Source organism: Thalassophryne amazonica, chromosome 9, assembly GCF_902500255.1.
Source record: "Thalassophryne amazonica chromosome 9, fThaAma1.1, whole genome shotgun sequence".
Lineage (NCBI taxonomy): Eukaryota > Metazoa > Chordata > Actinopteri > Batrachoidiformes > Batrachoididae > Thalassophryne > Thalassophryne amazonica.
The window spans coordinates 17069412-17089877 of NC_047111.1; the positions used below are offsets into that span (position 1 = coordinate 17069412).

The window sequence follows — 20466 nt, forward strand, 5'->3', positions numbered from 1 at the left end:
AGTACCTTTCTGCAAAAGGCATTTTTATTAAATCAGGAAAACTGAAAGTTACATTTCCCCTTAAACACACAACAAATCCTGTAATGATAAACAGAAAAAAAAAAAAAATCCTTCTTAAAGTGTAACGACTCGCGGAGGATAAATTTCCTTCACTGTAACTGCTGGGAGGAAAATAAAAACCGGAACCATCCTGAGAGGAAGAACAAGAACCTTTGAAGTCAGCCGTTTAAAACAGGATTTACATGAACAAATAAGCAACTCAGACAAAGTTCAAGAAACTCTGAGATGGAGCCCGACACGACATTGTACACAATAAGAGGAGTTAAATAGCAGCTGCCCTGTGCGGGCTTCATGTTCAGGCTTCACTGATCTGGTATCAGGGTCATCCTCCTGTGACGGCTCACGACAGAAAACAAACACTGACTGACCTTCAATTTATTTCTGTGCATCAACATAAAGACGGGGTTCGATTCCAGGTGTGTCCGCTTCAGGTTACCACATGATCGGCATTGTCCTGAGCCACACGGCTGTGAATGTGTGGACTGGGACATGGTTTGGTCCCAACTGACAATGGGCTATCATTGGGCGTGGACCAACGGTGGCCTAGCATTGTGGTGGGGAGCTGGCATGGCCCTACGGTGGCCTAGCATTGTGTTGGGGGGCTGGCGTGGCCCTACGGTGGCCTAGCATTATGTTCAGTGACCAGCGTGGCCCTACGGTGGCCTACAATCATGTTATGTTCAGGGGCTGGTGTGGACCTATATCACCGTGCAGTAACTGGACATGAGTACTGATGTCATGTGTCTGGAAAGGACTTAAACCTCTCGCACTCTTCATTGTTGGTATCTGCTGTTTCGATCCCACCTCATTTTTCAAACCTAACAACTGTGGAATAAATTAGCATTTCTAAAGTTACTTTTGGCCTGAAACTGCATAATTCTCATATAATCACTACATCAATAAGTTCACTGGAGTAGGTCAGACAATCTTTCCGGTGGTTCAGCACCAAATACAGAGTGCATTTAATTAATGTTCATTTGAGAAATTACACCATGATTCGAGCTGTTTTTAGTGCCCAAAATGGAACCAGTTATTAGAGCTAATAATGGTACATAGGTTTTATTATTAAATGTTCATCAATTAATACGTGAAGCATTGCAAAAACAGATTTCCAGTTGTCAATCTGTTGTTTAAATGAAGAAAAAAAAAAAAAAGAGTGGGAAGTACAAACACTTTCCGTTCAAGTACTTAGCTACTGAGCTAGCAAGCAAACTATTGGGACTGACATAGTTGCTACACACCAGCTTGCCAAGCCAAATAACTTCGCTAATTAACAAGTAAGGTAAACAAGCTTCTTGGGGTTGTTTACAAACTATTATTATATTCTGGTAATTTATCAGGTAATGTAACGGCAACAGTCACACACGTAGTTTCAGCTAATTTCCATGTAGTTTTTAGCAATTCTTGGACTGGCCTGGATTTTCCCAAGGAGCTGATATACTTGCTTTGTAGTTCTCACAGATATCAAATTTGATGGCCTTTGACCCACTAAGTTGTATCAGTGCTCAATCTATATTTGGGATGACAAAGGTAGCAATATCAAAATGGCGTTACCTCTCATCCTAATGACTTTGTGTCACGTAAAACAATTTGATCAAATTTGCCTGAATGAAATATGAACTTTTCCAAAGGCATTTTGTTCACAGTGAAGACAAACAGAACAAAAACATTCCCTTCAACTGTCATCTTATCGAGATGGAACCCTACTCGCTGTGTAGCTGTGTGGTGAGGTAGCGCTATAGCTAGCTTGCAAGGGAAGCGTTTGTGAGTTTGTTTTTGAGCAACATTCATCAAGTGACTCCAGTGTAGGTATTTTATGACACAATTTGATCTTGTATTTGTTACGTTTGCTTTAATGTGTGATGATAACCATGACAACGATGACAACAGCCACGGCGGGAAGTGAAAAAAGTCACAGTGTACAGAAGGTTCCAGTTAAGTCCAGTTCTCATGTCGCTAAAGTTTGTTCTGCAGATTTGTGAGAGATATAGGAAGGTACAAAAATATCCTTTTGAGACTGTGATGTTTTGATATTTGTGAACACGCTACAGAGTCCACAAAACAAAAACTGTAAATCAGAACGAGATTCTGCTGATGTGCTTCTTAAATCTATGCAGTTAACAGGAACTTTGTGGTTCCTGCAACAAGTTCCCTGCTAATTGCCATTTTCATCCCATGCAGATGATTTTAGTTTGGAACAAAAGATGTTCAATCATAGAATTGATTAAAAAACAAAAAAACAAACATTTGTTTAATTATTGTTGCATTTTTGCTTATAACTGAGGCTTATTTTTTTTACAAAATAAACACATAAATAACTATAAATATAACCATCAACCAAACACCGTACATCACTCTGTCATCACCTGGATTGGCAGTCGCCATGTTGCATCGCTCAGAATTTGCATACAATAGACATCTCCTCCATTTTGGTCCTGCCTAGCTGACGGCATAGCGAGCACTTCTCTCTTGTGGCTGTGAAACACCCACTTTGATTGAAAATGAAGGCCAGCTGCTCACTTTGCCTCTGTCTCCTGTAGCTAATGTGCCCAAGGGGTGATGGGGTCCCATCCATGCTTAACAGCAGGGCAAACAATGCTATCAGAGTGCCCTCTGCTGGACAAACTATGTAATGACACCATTTCCAGCAAAGTGTTTTTCTGCATTGTTTATTCTGTAAAATAAGTTTTCATATCTGCAAAAATAAAGCCGATCACATCGACGGATATTATCGGGCAACAGATATATCGGCCAGGCTGTACTTTTAACTTCCAGGACAGTGTTGTTAGTTTCCATTTTTCATAACACATGCTGTTTTTTAGTCTGAAAACTTTCCTCCGTCTTGTGCTCGACTGCGACTGAACGGCCATGAGACAAAACTTGTTTCTGAACAATCAGCAATTGCTCAGTATTGTAAGCTCCACATAGTAGTTCCTGTACCACTTAAATATACCTACCTTGGAGTAGAGACAAAAAACCTCTTGAGAACTATAGTTCAGGAAGTACAATGGTCCCTAGTTCTTTGATGAAAGACACTTGATAAATTCCTGAGTTTTTGGAAACACTCCTGAAGCAGTTCCTCACCTCTGTTCGTCTGTGACAGGTCCCTTTGTGTCCCATGTGCTACTTTGGTGTTTTCACAGATGTTGGACAGACCCACCGCCATGCTGACTGTCTCTGGATCAGTCCTCACATACTCCAGCTGAAAGCCACTGGTTGGTTCCATGTCTTTGAAGGCACTTTGACCAGATCCTCATCTACGGTTCCATCTTATCGGTACGGCGGTTCATGCTGCTGAGGGTTTGGTCTATACAGCTGCTGAAGCCGTACTGGCCGACCGCCGGCGGGCCATCCTCCTTGTAACTGTCCAATAACTCTGAGGCTAACCGGCTGACCGTGTCCAGAGAGTGGGGTGCTGCTGGTGAAGATGTGGGGTTGTCCTATCTGGGATTCAGGGGCGGGTGTCCTGCTTTGATGGGCTGAAGTTGGGGGAGAAACGGGGTAACGGGGAAGCAGGATGGCTGGTGTGAGGCCGTAGCGGACCTGGAACACTCTAAGAGGTCCCTGGGCTACAAAGCCGTTGGGACGGGGAGCTTCCTCTGCCTGCTTAGAGTCCTCCTTCACCTTGTGGACTTTGCTCTCCTGCTCCGCCGCTCGTTTTGTCTTGGCTGGTTGCTGCTGGGCTTTGGTCACCTCCTGCATCTTCTCCGCTTGAGCCCGGCGGATATGGTAAGTCTTCCTGGAGCTTTGAAAAGAATCCAAAAACTCATCCAGACTTACAGTTCCCTCCATGAACTGCTCCAGCAGCTCCTGTGAAGCCGAGCAGACAAATAAACAGCATCATCAGACAGGATGACATGAAAGGGGTCTAAACCTGGGAGTCCTTCAAACAAACCCTGGAGGAAGGAGATTTAATGGCAGTTTACTCAGGAACCTTTTGCAGAGTTTGTTGACCAAAACATTTCACTGAAAGTACATTTTTCCCGACTAACAATAGCCGACAACCTGGCAATGCTTAAAAGCAGTGCGAGGATGTGACGAACCGACTTTGAGCCTCTGTGGTGAAGCCAAAGCAGTCTTTGATAACATCACACTGTTTGTGTTTCATACGTTTTTGTAAATGGATGAAATAGATAAAATGCACGTGTCATATAAGACTGTCTTTCAACACGTGTGTGTTTATGTGACCGCAGCAATCAGTCGACGTCTTCAGCAGAACAGCCAAGTTCTACAGGGATCAAACTGTTTTCCAGGATTTGTTCAGTGAGGGTTCTCACAGGCGCAGATGGTGACTGCTGCTTAACACCCCTATGGCATTGGTGGCTGCATTCTTAGGAACTGTGCTGACCAGCTGGCAGAGCGCTTCTCTTTCATCTTTAAATGTTCTCTTTATCTCCACAAGGTCTCCAGTTTATGGAAATACTTCTTAATTGTTCCTGTGCCAAAAATCAGTGCACCTAAGCAGCTTAATGATTATAAGCCTGTTGCACTTACGTCTTTAGTGATTAAGACATTTGAAAAAACTGTGAAAAATGCTCTTTTAGACTTTGTCAAATATGATTTTCAATTTGCATACAGGTCAGGAAGGGGAACTGATGATGCACTATGCACTTTACTGAATACAGTAATCAGGGGCATAGCAACAAATTCTGGGCCCTAGGTACTAGCCATATTGAAGGCACCCACCACCCCCCACCCCCCCGTTATGTTCTTTTTTATAAACGCAAACACCAAATTTCTAACGCATAGTCAAACCAGGTCTAAATCATGTATACCTTAGATCACACCTGAGACTCAGAACCCTTTTTAAAGTTGGGGGAGCAATATTGAGTTGGGGGTCTGGGGGACCAAACTGCACCATTTTCTAGAAAAATGGTGCAATTTGCTGCATTCCTGTGAATTTTAACAGACATATACCCCAATGTTAACTTGACTACAAATTAGGGTTTGGGATTTAAGACCTACAGTCATAGCAAAATATCTAATTTAAAACAATTTTCCAAAATACGTAATTAAATAAAAGTGTTTTTCGCGGATTAACAGTGTGTAATTCCCTTTGTGAAGGAAAAAAAAAAATACAATATTCTACAATCAAAACATTAAAGAACAGATTATTCATCTTATAGTCAGTCAATGTCACTCAGTAAACTCAGTCCATATTAATAACAGACTTTCAGAATATTATTGTCCTTTTTAGATATCAACGTGAACAAAACTAAAGAGATAACTGATTTCAAGAAAAAGCAGGATGACATTTCTCCTGTAGTTATTAATGGTCTGGCTGTGGAAGTTAGACAGAACTATAAATACCTTGGAACCTTTATTGACAGTGGATTATCCTTTGAACATCAGATTGAGCAGGTATGTAAGAAAGCTCACCAACATATGCATTTTTACTGTAAACTCAGGCATTTTAATGTGGACTTGAATTAACAGTCTTTTTCAAGACTTTTTTACCTTTTTACTTTTTTTTTTTACTTTTTTACTGTGCTCCAACGCCTAAGGAAGACCTCTAACGGTCGAAACATCGCGACGGAGCACTTTTATCAGCTAACTTTCATCAGCGTTGGCAAGCTAACTAGCTTGCTAACGCTTTCGTTTTTATTTTTTTATTTTTTAGCACTGTTGTCGTGCGTTATCTGTGCTGCTCCACAGCGTGTTTAGTCGATTTTTATTTTATTTTGGCACCGTTGTCGTGCGTTCGCTGTTGTCGTGCGTTGCCTGTGCTGCTTCATGGCCTGTTTGGTGCCTTGATTGGGGCACTCCTTCTGCTGAATCACCTCTAAATTATTTACACATTATTCACTTTGTGTGTTTTTAGGAATCCGCTAGCTTAGCGTAGCTACTAGCTCTTAGCCGATTTAGCATGGCGGCTTCTCCTGTCTCTCCCGTACTTTTCTGCTCTGGGTGTGAAATGTTTAGTTATTCCTCAGCCTCCTTTAGCAGTAACGGTACTTGTAATAAGTGTAGCTTATTCGTAGCTTTGGAGGCCAGGCTGGGCGAATTGGAGACTCGGCTCCGCACCGTGGAAAATTCTACAGCTAGCCAGGCCCCTGTAGTCGGTGCGGACCAAGGTAGCTTAGCCGCCGTTAGTTCCCCCCTGGCAGATCCCGGGCAGTCGGGAAAGCAGGCTGACTGGGTGACTGTGAGGAGGAAGCGTAGCCCTAAACAGAAGCCCCGTGTACACCGTCAACCCGTTCACATCTCTAACCGTTTTTCCCCACTCGACGATACACTCGCCGAAGATCAAACTCTGGTTATTGGCGACTCTGTTTTGAGAAATGTGAAGTTAGCGACACCAGCAACCATAGTCAATTGTCTTCCGGGGGCCAGAGCAGGCGACATCGAAGGACATTTGAAATTGCTGGCTAAGGCTAAGCGTAAATTTGGTAAGATTGTAATTCACGTCGGCAGTAATGACACTCGGTTACGCCAATCGGAGGTCACTAAAATTAACATTAAATTGGTGTGTAACTTTGCAAAAACAATGTCGGACTCTGTTGTTTTCTCTGGGCCCCTCCCCAATCAGACCGGGAGTGACATGTTTAGCCGCATGTTCTCCTTGAATTGCTGGCTGTCTGAGTGGTGTCCAAAAAATGAGGTGGGCTTCATTGATAATTGGCAAAGCTTCTGGGGAAAACCTGGTCTTGTTAGGAGAGACGGCATCCATCCCACTTTAGATGGAGCAGCTCTCATTTCTAGAAATCTGGCCAATTTTCTTGGATCCTCCAAACTGTGACTGTCCAGCGTTGGGACCAGGAGGCAGAGCTGTGGTCTTATACACCTCTCTGCAGCTTCTCTCCCCCTGCCATCCCCTCATTACCCCATCCCCGTAGAGACGGTGCCTGCTCCCAGACCACCAATAACCAGTAAAAATCTATTTAAGCATAAAAATTCAAAAAGAAAAAATAATATAGCACCTTCAATTGCACCACAGACTAAAACAGTTAAATGTGGTCTATTAAACATTAGGTCTCTCTCTTCTAAGTCCCTGTTGGTAAATTATATAATAATTGATCAACGTATTGATTTATTCTGCCTAACAGAAACCTGGTTACAGCAGGATGAATATGTTAGTTTAAATGAGTCAACACCCCCGAGTCACACTAACTGTCAGAATGCTCGTAGCACGGGCCGTGGCGGAGGATTAGCAGCAATCTTCCATTCCAGCTTATTAATTAATCAAAAACCTAGACAGAGCTTTAATTCATTTGAAAGCTTGTCTCTTAGTCTTGTCCATCCAAACTGGAAGTCCCAAAAACCAGTTTTATTTGTTATTATCTATCGTCCACCTGGTCGTTACTGTGAGTTTCTCTGTGAATTTTCAGACCTTTTGTCTGACTTAGTGCTTAGCTCAGATAAGATAATTATAGTGGGCAATTTTAACATCCACACAGATGCTGAGAATGACAGCCTCAACACTGCATTTAATCTATTATTAGACTCTATCGGCTTTGCTCAAAAAGTAAATGAGTCCACCCACCACTTTAATCATATCTTAGATCTTGTTCTGACTTATGGTATGGAAATAGAAGACTTAACAGTATTCCCTGAAAACTCCCTTCTGTCTGATCATTTTTTAATAACATTTACATTTACCCTGATGGACTACCCTGCAGTGGGGAATAAGTTTCATTACACTAGAAGTCTTTCAGAAAGCGCTGTAACTAGGTTTAAGGATATGATTCCTTCTTTATGTTCTCTAATGTCATATACCAACACAGAGCAGAGTAGCTACCTAAACTCTGTAAGGGAGTTAGAGTATCTCGTCAATAGTTTTACATCCTCTTTGAAGACAACTTTGGATGCTGTAGCTCCTCTGAAAAAGAGAGCTTTAAATCAGAAGTGTCTGACTCTGTGGTATAACTCACAAACTCGTAGCTTAAAGCAGATAACCCGTAAGTTGGAGAGGAAATGGCGTCTCACTAATTTAGAAGATCTTCACTTAGCCTGGAAAAAGAGTCTGTTGCTCTATAAAAAAGCCCTCCGTAAAGCTAGGACATCTTTCTACTCATCACTAATTGAAGAAAATAAGAACAACCCCAGGTTTCTTTTCAGCACTGTAGCCAGGCTGACAGAGTCAGAGCTCTATTGAGCTGAGTATTCCATTAACTTTAACTAGTAATGACTTCATGACTTTCTTTGCTAACAAAATTTTAACTATTAGAGAAAAAAAAATTACTCATAACCATCCCAAAGACGTATCGTTATCTTTGGCTGCTTTCAGTGATGCCGGTATTTGGTTAGACTCTTTCTCTCCGATTGTTCTGTCTGAGTTATTTTCATTAGTTACTTCATCCAAACCATCAACATGTTTATTAGACCCCATTCCTGCCAGGCTGCTCAAGGAAGTCCTACCATTATTTAATGCTTCAATCTTAAATATGATCAATCTATCTTTGTTAGTTGGTTATGTACCACAGGCCTTTAAGGTGGCAGTAATTAAACCATTACTTAAAAAGCCATCACTTGACCCAGCTATCTTAGCTAATTATAGGCCAATCTCCAACCTTCCTTTTCTCTCAAAGATTCTTGAGAGGGTAGTTGTAAAACAGCTAACTGATCACCTGCAGAGGAATGGTCTATTTGAAGAGTTTCAGTCAGGTTTTAGAATTCATCATAGTACAGAAACAGCATTAGTGAAGGTTACAAATGATCTTCTTATGGCCTCGGACAGTGGACTCATCTCTGTGCTTGTTCTGTTGGACCTCAGTGCTGCTTTTGATACTGTTGACCATAAAATTTTATTACAGAGATTAGAGCATGTCATAGGTATTAAAGGCACTGCGCTGCGGTGGTTTGAATCATATTTGTTTAATAGATTACAGTTTGTTCATGTAAATGGGGAATCTTCTTCACAGACTAAAGTTAATTATGGAGTTCCACAAGGTTCTGTGCTAGGACCAATTTTATTCACTTTATACATGCTTCCCTTAGGCAGTATTATTAGACGGTATTGCTTAAATTTTCATTGTTACGCAGATGATACCCAGCTTTATCTATCCATGAAGCCAGAGGATACACACCAATTAGCTAAACTGCAGGATTGTCTTACAGACATAAAGACATGGATGACCTCTAATTTCCTGATTTTAAACTCAGATAAAACTGAAGTTATTGTACTTGGCCCCACAAATCTTAGAAGCATGGTGTCTAACCAGATCGTTACTCTGGATGGCATTTCCCTGATCTCTAGTAATACTGTGAGAAATCTTGGAGTCATTTTTGATCAGGATATGTCATTCAAAGCGCATATTAAACAAATATGTAGGACTGCCTTTTTGCATTTACGCAATATCTCTAAAATCAGAAAGGTCTTGTCTCAGAGTGATGCTGAAAAACTAATTCATGCATTTATTTCCTCTAGGCTGGACTATTGTAATTCATTATTATCAGGTTGTCCTAAAAGTTCCCTAAAAAGCCTTCAGTTGGTTCAGAATGCTGCAGCTAGAGTACTGACGGGGACTAGCAGGAGAGAGCATATCTCACCCGTGTTGGCCTCTCTTCATTGGCTTCCTGTTAATTCTAGAATAGAATTTAAAATTCTTCTTCTTACTTATAAGGTTTTGAATAATCAGGTCCCATCTTATCTTAGGGACCTCGTAGTACCATATTACCCCATTAGAGCGCTTCGCTCTCAGACTGCGGGCTTACTTGTAGTTCCTAGGGTTTGTAAGAGTAGAATGGGAGGCAGAGCCTTCAGCTTTCAGGCTCCTCTCCTGTGGAACCAGCTCCCAATTCAGATCAGGGAGACAGATACCCTCTCTACTTTTAAGATTAGGCTTAAAACTTTCCTTTTCGCTAAGGCTTATAGTTAGGGCTGGATCGGGTGACCCTGGACCATCCCTTGGTTATGCTGCTTTAGACGTAGATTGTGGGGGGGTTCCCATGATGCACTGTTTCTTTCTCTTTTTGCTCCGTATGCATCACTCTGCATTTAATCATTAGTGATCGATCTCTGCCCCCCTTCACGGCATGTCTTTTTCCTGGTTTTTTCCCCTCAGCCCCAACCAGTCTCAGCAGAAGACTGCCCCTCCCTGAGCCTGGTTCTGCTGGAGGTTTCTTCCTGTTAAAAGGGAGTTTTTCCTTCCCACTGTGGCCAAGTGCTTGCTCATAGGGGGTCGTTTTGACCGTTGGGGTTTTTCATAATTATTGTATGGCCTTGCCTTACAATATGGAGCGCCTTGGGGCAACTGTTTGTTGTGATTTGGCGCTATATAAGAAAAAAGTTGATTGATTGATTGATTGACAGCACTTTTATGAAGATGTTTTATTGCTGTTTTATTGAATCTGTTCTTACCTTTTCTTTTATCTGATGGTATGGGTTTTTAACTTTGAAAAACAAAACCCGTCTGCATCATATTGTAAATGAGTGTAACAAGATTGCTGGTGTTTCCTTAATTGACCTGCCATCTACATATAAAAATAGATCCATTAAGAAGGTGAGGTCGATCTTGGATGATCCCAGTCACCCCTTGTACCCTGAGTTCAAAATGCTTCCGCCTGGTCGTAGATTTATGTCCAAGAGATGTAAGACCAATAGATATAAGAACTCTTTTATTCCCACCGTCACTAGATTTTTAAACACTAACATGAGTGGTTTTTATCTAGGTTTTCTTATTATTTTATGTTGTGTTATTATGTTTACTGTTTGGTGAGTTTTCATGCCATATTTACGATCATGTTATGTTTATGTATGTATGAATGTGTTCTACTGCTGGCTGTACAACAAACTGCCCCAGAGGGGCTAATACAGACACCTTGATACCTATACCACAGGACACCGTTCAATTCTGATCCCCACGATCCAGAAAAAGTGCAAAAATGGGATGAAACTGTTCACTCCGGCCTAACCTCTGATCAGGCTGGCTTATAATGTGCAGACCTGGCAACCCACCTACAAATGAAAGCATGTAAAGCCGCGACCGACATTCTCAGCCAGCACCGCAACAAACAAGTATCAAGATGTACTCATGAGCACGATCCCGTTTAAAGATGTGTCAACATGACTGGAGCATCTAAGACTACAAACACCCTGAAGTGACCGCATAATGACACTGAAGTGGCAAATCGGGATGAAATTTTTGATTTCGAAACTGGTGTACATGATGGCCGTAATTACCGCGTCTACCAAGCTAGTTCAAGATTGACAAAAGATGGATCAAGAAGTTACTGTGATGCTTCAAAACACGCTCCAATTTGCTATTTGGGATGAAGGTGCTCTGTGGAATAGGTGTGTAACCGATCACTTGAATGAGTATCGGAGACATCGATAGGAGGAGAGTTGTTTGGATCAAACAGATCCTGGAACAGTAGAACAGTTTTTCTTTCAAGAACCTCAATAACAGACAGTTCCTTAAAAAAATTAAATCAAATTAAAATTCAATCCATCATCTGATTTGTTACCACTGCACAACGAGTTAAAACAGGATGCTTATTATTATTATTATGGGTTATGTTAAGACTTGAAAAAAATGAAAAAGGAAAAATGATGAGAAACTCTGCCCATAAATGAGATATTCAAAGTTTTTTCCTCATCTCTCTGCCAAGATACCAACTGGTTCATTTGGTGGATTTTATAGAATTATGCAAAACATACACGCACCTCTACTACTGTAAGTAGGATGTTTCTCATGTCCCACAGGTCTTGAAATGGAACAATATCATCACCTGGTGGACATTTAGTGCAGGCACAACAGCTCTCATACACACATATACGTGTGTGTGTGTGTTTGAAAATGATGAGACTCATTTATTGCACAGTAATTTTATTTTCTGGGGTGTGTTGGGTGACTGTCTGTAATTGCATTTTTAATCGACTGTGTTTCTTCTAATATTTGTGCTGATTTGTAGTTTGATTTGAAACGTGTATGAATAAAATTACTATCAGGAGGATCAAACTAAAAGTTTTAATCATGACTGTGTAGCCACAGCTGAGAATTTTTGTCATTATTAATTTATTTGCCTGTTTATTTTCACAGGTAATACATATACCATTGAGTTTTGAAAACATCAGAAGATTAAATAATAGATAAATATGGCAAATCCAGTTTAGTGTCTGTTTAAACTCAAAGTCTAAACTCAAATATACAACCCCTGGAAAAAATTATGGAATCACCGGCCTCGGAGGATGTTCATTCAGTTGTTTAATTTTGTAGAAAAAAAAGCAGATCACAGACATGACACAAAACTAAAGTCATTTCAAATGGCAACTTTCTGGCTTTAAGAAACACTATACGAAATCAGGAAAAATAATTGTGGCAGTCAGTAACGGTTACTTTTTTAGACCAAGCAGAGGGAAAAAAATATGGAATCACTCAATTCTGAGGAAAAAATTATGGAATCATGAAAAACAAAAGAACGCTCCAACACATCACTAGTATTTTGCTGCACCACCTCTGGCTTGTATAACAGCTTGCAGTCTCTGAGGCATGGACCATTTTCTTCAACTTCCACCAAAGATTTTCAATTGGATTAAGATCCGGATTATTTGCAGGCCATGACATTGACCCTATGTGTCTTTTTGCAAGGAATGTTTTCACAGTTTTTGCTCTATGGCAAGATGCATTATCATCTTGAAAAATTATTTCATCATCCCTAAACATCCTTTCAATTGATGGGATAAGAAAAGTGTCCAAAATATCAACGTAAACTTGTGCATTTATTGATGATGTAATGACAGCCATCTCCCCAGTGCCTTTACCTGACATGCAGCCCCATATCATCAATGACTGTGGAAATTTACATGTTCTCTTCAGGCAGTCATCTTTATAAATCTCATTGGAACGGCACCAAACAAAAGTTCCAGCATCATCACCTTGCCCAATGCAGATTCGAGATTCATCACGGAATATGACTTTCATCCAGTCATCCACAGTCCACGATTGCTTTTCCTTAGCCCATTGTAACCTTGTTTTTTTTTCTGTTTAGGTGTTAATGATGGCTTTCGTTTAGCTTTTCTGTATGTAAATCCCATTTCCTTTAGGCGGTTTCTTACAGTTCGGTCACAGACGTTGACTCCAGTTTCCTCCCATTCGTTCCTCGTTTTGTGGTACATTTTCGATTTTTGAGACATATTGCTTTAAGTTTTCTGTCTTGACTGTTTGATGTCTTCCTTGGTCTACCAGTATGTTTGCCTTTAACAACCTTCCCATGTTTGTATTTGGTCCAGAGTTTAGACACAGCTGACTGTGAACAACCAACATCTTTTGCAACATTACGTGATGATTTACCCTCTTTTAAGAGTTTGATAATCCTCTCCTTTGTTTCAATTGACATCTCTCGTGTTGGAGCCATGATTCATGTCAGTCCACTTGGTGCAACAGCTCTCCAAGGTGTGATCACTCCTTTTTAGATGCAGACTAACGAGCAGATCTGATTTGATGCAGGTGTTAGTTTTGGGGATGAAAATTTACAGGGTGAGTCCATAATTTTTTCCTCAGAATTGAGTGATTCCATATTTTTTTTCCTTCTGCTTGGTCTAAAAAAGTAACCATTACTGACTGCCACAATTTTTTTTTCCTGATTTCTTACAGTGTTTCTTAAAGCCAGAAAGTTGCCATTTGAAATGACTTTAGTTTTGTGTCATGTCTGTGATCTGCTTTTTTTCTACAAAATTAAACAACTGAATGAACATCCTCCGAGGCCGGTGTTTCCATAATTTTTTGCCAGGGGTTGTAGTCATTTGTGGATGCAGTGAAAACTTTTGTTTCCTTCAGAAATTACTTTGAGAAACTAAATCAGCTGCTTCATTTTGATCGGACTGTAAAACTTAGTGCACATTTTTATCTACCAAGAAAGACATTGTTCAGACTTTTTTTTTTTGTTTGTTAGTTTTTTAAATAGAACAATGTTTAAATTTTTTACCTCTGAACGCAATGTTTAAATTTTTTACCTCTGAACGCAATGTTTAAATTTTTTACCTCTGAACGCTCCTCTGCTCGGGTCATCTCCTCCCGCAGGAGGTTCAGCGCCCCCTGCAGGCTGTGCTTCTGGATGTGAGCCTCTGGAACAACAAACAATCTCTGTCAGCAAAGTCCCATCATCATCATCCTCATCATCATCATGCAGGAAAACCAGAGCAGGAGCAAATTTCCTAAAACATTATGTAGTGACTTTTTTTTTTAAACCACAAAACTAAAAAAACATTTTAGTCTCATTCTTTCCATTTACTTACCACATAATCAGATTTACTTTTTAAAATTTTCCTACAAAGCTCCACTACAACATCGAAGATTACAGCAAAACAAATCATTTTCATCCAGCGGGTTCAGGCTTCAGTCCCTCACTACAACTACACTTTAAAAATAAGTTTGAGTGGACTGTTAGTCTCTACAATGATATTTAATCTACACCTTTCAAATTAAACATTCTGATATAATTGTAAGACTGTGAGAAGGTCATGGGATCGATTCCCACCTATGGCCTCTCTGTGTAGAGTTTGCATGTTCTCCCCATGTTTGGTTCTCTCCAGGTGATCCGGCTTCCTCCCACATCCAAAGACAACCAAAGACATGCAGGTTCGGTGGACTGGAAACTTTAAATTGTCTGTAGGTGTGAATGTGTGTGTTTGTCGGTATGTGACCCTGTGACAGACTGGCGTCCTGTCCAGGGTGACCGCCGCCTCAAATGACACCTGGGATAGGCTCCAGCCCCCCGCGACCCTTAATCGGAGTAAGTGACTGAACATGAGTGTGTGTGTGTAAGTTTATGCATGACGAAGCACTTTAATGAGGAAAAATTACAACTTGAAACAGTTTGTTTTAAACTTGAGTGACGTGTGTCACAAAAAAACCTCTCAGATCTGAGCCAGCCTGCAGCCTGTGACACACCCGAGCCGGCCCGTGACACGCCCACTAGGGCTGTTCATGTTATATCATGAAAAAATAAAGGCTGTGAGAGACTTTGGGCCACATGTTTTTGTTCCACTTGGGGTTTTATAGGTGCAGACCAAATTTGAACTCAATCAGATAAGATTTATAGGTCCCCCAGAGTGACACATGTTCCTCTCCCTCCTCTGGCAAGTCAACGTCACCCTAACGGGAGAAGACACTGATGCCATTATTTTTCTTTTACAGGTACATGTGATGCTTCTAATCGCAAAAAGTGGTGGTTTGTTGATCACCCAGAGGAGAACATTACTGGAAGTCATCTCCCCTTTTTGCTTGTTTGCTTTGTGGGGGAGCCCTAAACAATGTCTGATTACAATAAATTTGGCAAAGATCTTTCATTTTATTAGTGGAACAAGAACAACATGTGGCCCAAAAGAGTTTGTAACATTTGACATTTAGAACAGGTCTAATGCCCACTCATATAAAGATCAAATTGGTGGACCACAAGCAGCACGTATCCTTAACTACACCTGCTGTTAATTTCCAATCACACATAAGATTTTACCCTGCAGCAACCCCAAATGTGTCCAGCAGGGGGCAGGCAAGCATCATAACTTCAGCAGTTTGAGTTTATTCACTGAGTGCATTTTACAGATTTCACACAGAGGCCTTTCCCTCGGCCTGAGGGTAGACGGTCACGACCCGCCTGATAAATATGCAGGAGTCATACGTGCACACAGAACATGTTTCTGCCTCCTGTGGATCAGGATAAGGAAGGACCTGCAAAACATGGCTTTCTCCATATTCACTCCAAACCCCAACAAGACCAGCACATAAAGGTCAGAGCATAACTTCTTTTTTCTCGAGATAGTCGCCATTTGACAGAGAAAACACTGATCACAAAGAATCTGTCAGGCAGGAATCATCCATTCACAGCGCAACAACCAAAACATTCATACAGTGAACAAACGCTGCGACTGTCAGGACAAAGAAGCCTTTTTGTGCTTGTAGGATCTATTCTCAGGAGACATTTCAATGTGCATGTGTTTTATACTTTAGAACAAAGGCTGACGCAGACAGCAACGTCCACAAAGCGCGCGCGCACACACACACACACACACACACACACACACACACACACACACACACACACGCTTGTAGCTAGCATGGTTTGGTGTCTGCTGTGTGGACAGCATCTTCCACATGTGGACATCAGCTGTTTATAGAATCACCATGCTTGAAGTCACTGACAAATACCAACAGTTTAATTTAAAATAAATAAATAAAATGTAAAAAAAAAAAAAAAAGTCTGCAGAGATGCCCGTGTTTCTAACCAAAATCCTGTGTCAAATGTCCTCGTGAGCAGATTTATACAAGCTTCTGTTTATACAACTATTCTGGGCCGCCGCTTTTTCACACGTGCAGAAGATTAGCTCCAATCCGTCCACAAACTAAGTGTCTGAATTTTGTCATGTTTGGATGTTTACGAGTTGCGTCAGTAATAAACAACCTAGGAGGTCCAGCTGATATCCAACAGTAGGCTTGGAAAAATGACAAACATCATAATGTTTGAGTTATTCTCCTGTTGTCTAACTCCTGTAGCACTTTAAAGGGCTCACGTTGGGCACCTTTTCAACAAGCTAACATAAGTGTGCACACACACTAGGCAGAGGTGACCTGGACCGTGGCTGAGCACAAATCTTCCCCTCCCCACTGCAGAGTTTAGCCCGAGGCTAAGGAGATTCATTTTACGTAAGAAAGTGAAATAATGGAATATTTATTATGGCCAAAAAACAGAGGATAAGAATGCTCCACATAAATGAGAGATGGGTGTGGTTACTAGGGATACAAATTTTTTTGCAACCCCATAGTCCTGTATTATATTCTGATGAGCTTTTCTTAGAAAACAATGAAAATCAATGGATTTTTTTTTTTTTTTCTGTATTTGATTGAAAAAGTTCACCCATGACTAAATTTTAAAATTTTTATAATCTCTTGCATTTGGTTGGATTTCCAAAAACTGGAACGCCGGTTGAATAATAATAATAATAATAATTAAAAAAAAGGGAAAAAGATCCAAAATGTTTGGGATCTTTTCCCCTTTTTTGCTTATTTTTTAGTTTTTGGAATTTTTTTTTGTCTATCATGAGCTAGATAGATAGAATGAGGATGAAATATTTAACTATAACAAGTACACAGATACTGTTTTTCCACAGACATCGGTGTTCACACAGAATTAATATAACCTGTTATTTCTATGGCACTGAAATACTAGTGTGGATGTGCAGAGTTCAGACAGAGTGCTCGGGTGTCCTAAATACTGCAAAATAATTTAAGATTTAACTGAAGTGATTGTTGGCAAAAAAAAAAAAAAAAAAAAAACACTTCACGCTGTCACAAAAATTAAGACATGAAATAAATACCTGTCAACAAAATATTTGTCAAAATTTTCATTGACAAAATTACCACTGCTCTTAAAAGAGAAGGGACCTGCTGTCACCACCCCCCCTCCCCAACTTCACAGAGGGATGCAACCATGTGTCTGTCCAAGAAAACATGAGGGCTTCTGTGACGTGTGTCACGGAAGTCCGAAAATAAGCTGTTTCAGACCAAAACTTCACTTCAAGATCAGTGTTTTCTAGGTAGACAGAACGAGGATGAAATATTAAACTATAACGGTTTTCCCGCAATGTGAGCCTTTTAATATGCCTCATCTTTGGTAGCATCACCTGAGCGTAAATAATCCATCAGTCTGTGTCAGCTTTGAGAGTTCTCGCTCAGGAACGGTCGTGTTCTCGACCCCACTCTGCAGACGTAATGACAGGAGACAGCTTGGAAAACAAACATGTACATGACCTCCATTTGTGAGGTAGAGCATAAGGGGCGGAGTCACTCAGCAGACCAGGAGGTCATCGCGGCACGATGCTGCTGTGACTTGTGAATGGCGCCGGATGGAGTAACTCATCTCTTCTGAGGCAATAAAAAGTGACGTGCTGCTGCTGCTGCCATAGCAAAGCCATCACTTGTGCTGCTGAAACACTTAGACTGGACAGAAAACAGAGCTACAGCTGTGGGTTGGCCGTTACTGCTGAGGGCGTGGCTTGTCCTGGGGCGAGAAATGGGGTAAAACTGGGGAGTGAAATCATGGTTAAATAGCTCTGAACCCACACTGGAGAGACACGGCCAATCAACTCTCCACCAGTGTTCATTTCATATTGTTTCACATTTCATCCAAAGTGACACACACTCGCAGAAACCAGGAGAACAGGAAGCAATTTGGGGTTTTCAGGTTTAACACACATGGATTTGGACTGAGATTCGATCTGCTAAACCTCTGGTGAATAGACAACCTGCTCTACCCAATGACCTTTGTGCTTTCTACCATACAGGAAATATAAGATGCAACCATCAACATTCTCATCTGCTTCTAATTCTATTACAACTCGCAGGCTGTGACATTAACATCGTCTGACTGTCCTGGACAAGAAAAGTGTCTCGCTGGACACCTAAAAGTCAACTCAAATCTCAGACGGACAGGCAGAGTTTGATTAGCTTGGACTTTACCCACGTGAAGTGCCTTGGGGTGACTTATGCTGACATTTGCTGCTACATAAATAAACTAAATGCAATCACAGTTTATTTTTGCTATCAATACAGTATTTTCCAGAGTACAAGTCCCACTGGAATATAAAGACACGCATATGCCCAAATATGCCTCTTTACGGGGGGGAATCAAACATATAAACTGCATTTACCACTTCATCCAAGAAGAGACAAAATGAATTTAATCACTGCATTATTTATTTATAAGACACACACACAGAGTTAAGGAACACAGCTAATAAGCTAATTAATGTCACTATGTGGAGGCACAAACCGTGACAAGTAAATTTTCAGCCACTGAATGGAAGTAAACGTGCAATGCAATGAAGCGTTTGAAAACTCTTCTTTACTACATTTTTAAAAGCTAAACTCAAGGGTAATTTACTTGTTTTGTTAAAAGAGCCATCCTTGCAGTTTCAAATAATGTTTCTTCCAGGTAGAAAAAAATATAATAATAACAGCCCCTTTTGATTCAAAAGTGTGGTATTTCAGCTGAAAACAATTTTTTTCCCTTTATTGCCTTCTTAAATTTCTTCTTCCTTTACAGTTTAATGGTGCATTTCTCATTTCCCTTGTAATGAAAATTTATGGCCGTGAATTGTGATTTTGCATTATATAAGCCACAGCAGCAGCAGGACCTCTCAACCTAGTAAAACAACCACAACTTATACTATGGAAAATACGGTATGTGGAAATATGTACATATTCATCTTCCAGGACATGTTACAATATGAACTAGCATGCACACGGTAAACAGTCAAAAATCTAGCTTCACTGTACAAAAGAAAAACAAGATAAAGAGCACCAGCCGTGACAACCCACTTATGTTGGCACTAAAGGAAAAACTGACCAACGAGAAAACGGAGCATCACAAAGCGGCATTGGCGATGGGGAAATGAAGCCACCATCTGGTTTTTCTGAATTCTTACGATACTCCACTGAATGTTGGAGAGCATTATATTTTAGTTTGTATAAAAGTCTGTTACTTTGCATGTTTTAATAAATCAGTTTTTGATTGACGCACACATTTGTGACCACTTTCAGAATTCTGCACAGCATCGTCTGTGAAGTCAACATCCAAACCAGTGCAGGAGCCAGAACAGATCCCTGATGAACACGTCTTCACTGGGAAACAGATTCTGCCTTCTTTGAAATCCCGGGAATTCTTGGGTTATTCCAGAGAGCAGCCCAGTCAGTTGAATCAAAGGCTTTGTGAACAACATCCGATTTAAAATCTTAGCAAGAATTTAAAATGAACATGTTCTTGAAAACACCAAACTTCAGACTAAGTAAAAACAACATCCATAACCCAGGACGTCAGTGTCAGAGGTGTGCATTTGGTCAAGAACATGACTTCAATTCAAATAAGATCATGGAAAGTCCCCCCCCCCACCAAAAAAAAGCCAAGCCTCTTGAGTTTCGACACTGTGTTCGTTGTTCTGGCGGATGCAGCGGATATACGAAGTCAGCTGTTATCCCAGAGGAAGCATCATCTTACTGTTCACAAACAATCCCAAATCAATAACAGCTGCACCCAGACTCACAAATACGGACAATGTACAGGGCGTGAAGACGGACGTCTGGAGACACATAATAACAATAATAATAATAATAATAATAATAATAATAATACAAAAACAATCTGCTGCTGCGGTTTGAAAGCTGTGTTCATTCAAACTTTTTATTTCAATAAATTAACAAGCTGTTCAGCTTGACTTTAATCAGTGAGACATTTTGACGAAGTCGAACTTCGGTGATAATGCATTAAAATTATTAAAAAGAAACTAAAGTACCAAATTAATCTCTTTGTAACTCAGTCTTGCTATATTCTAACACTGACTTTGTAAAATGACCACAACGAATGAGCAGCGTTCAGACTGTTTTTACTTCTTTAATTGAATGTTTATAGAAGATCATTTTGGGGAGAAAAAAAAAATTTAAAAGCAGCTTTTTTTTTTTATCTGTTTTGCTG

At 40.5% G+C, this 20466-nt stretch overlaps 1 protein-coding gene across 1 annotated transcript in view; it reads right to left on the reverse strand.

Moving 5' to 3' along the window:
- Positions 1–2326: 2326 nt before the first annotated feature.
- Positions 2327–20466, reverse strand: part of vps37d (VPS37D subunit of ESCRT-I) — a 36667-nt gene continuing 18527 nt past the window's right edge. Inside the window, exons 3-4 of the mRNA XM_034177684.1 lie at positions 13983–14065; positions 2327–3870 (exon numbers count right to left, since the gene is read on the reverse strand). Of these exons, the coding sequence (XP_034033575.1) occupies positions 3331–3870; positions 13983–14065 (623 nt within the window). The 3' untranslated portion in view covers positions 2327–3330. The remainder of the gene's footprint in view (positions 3871–13982; positions 14066–20466) is intronic.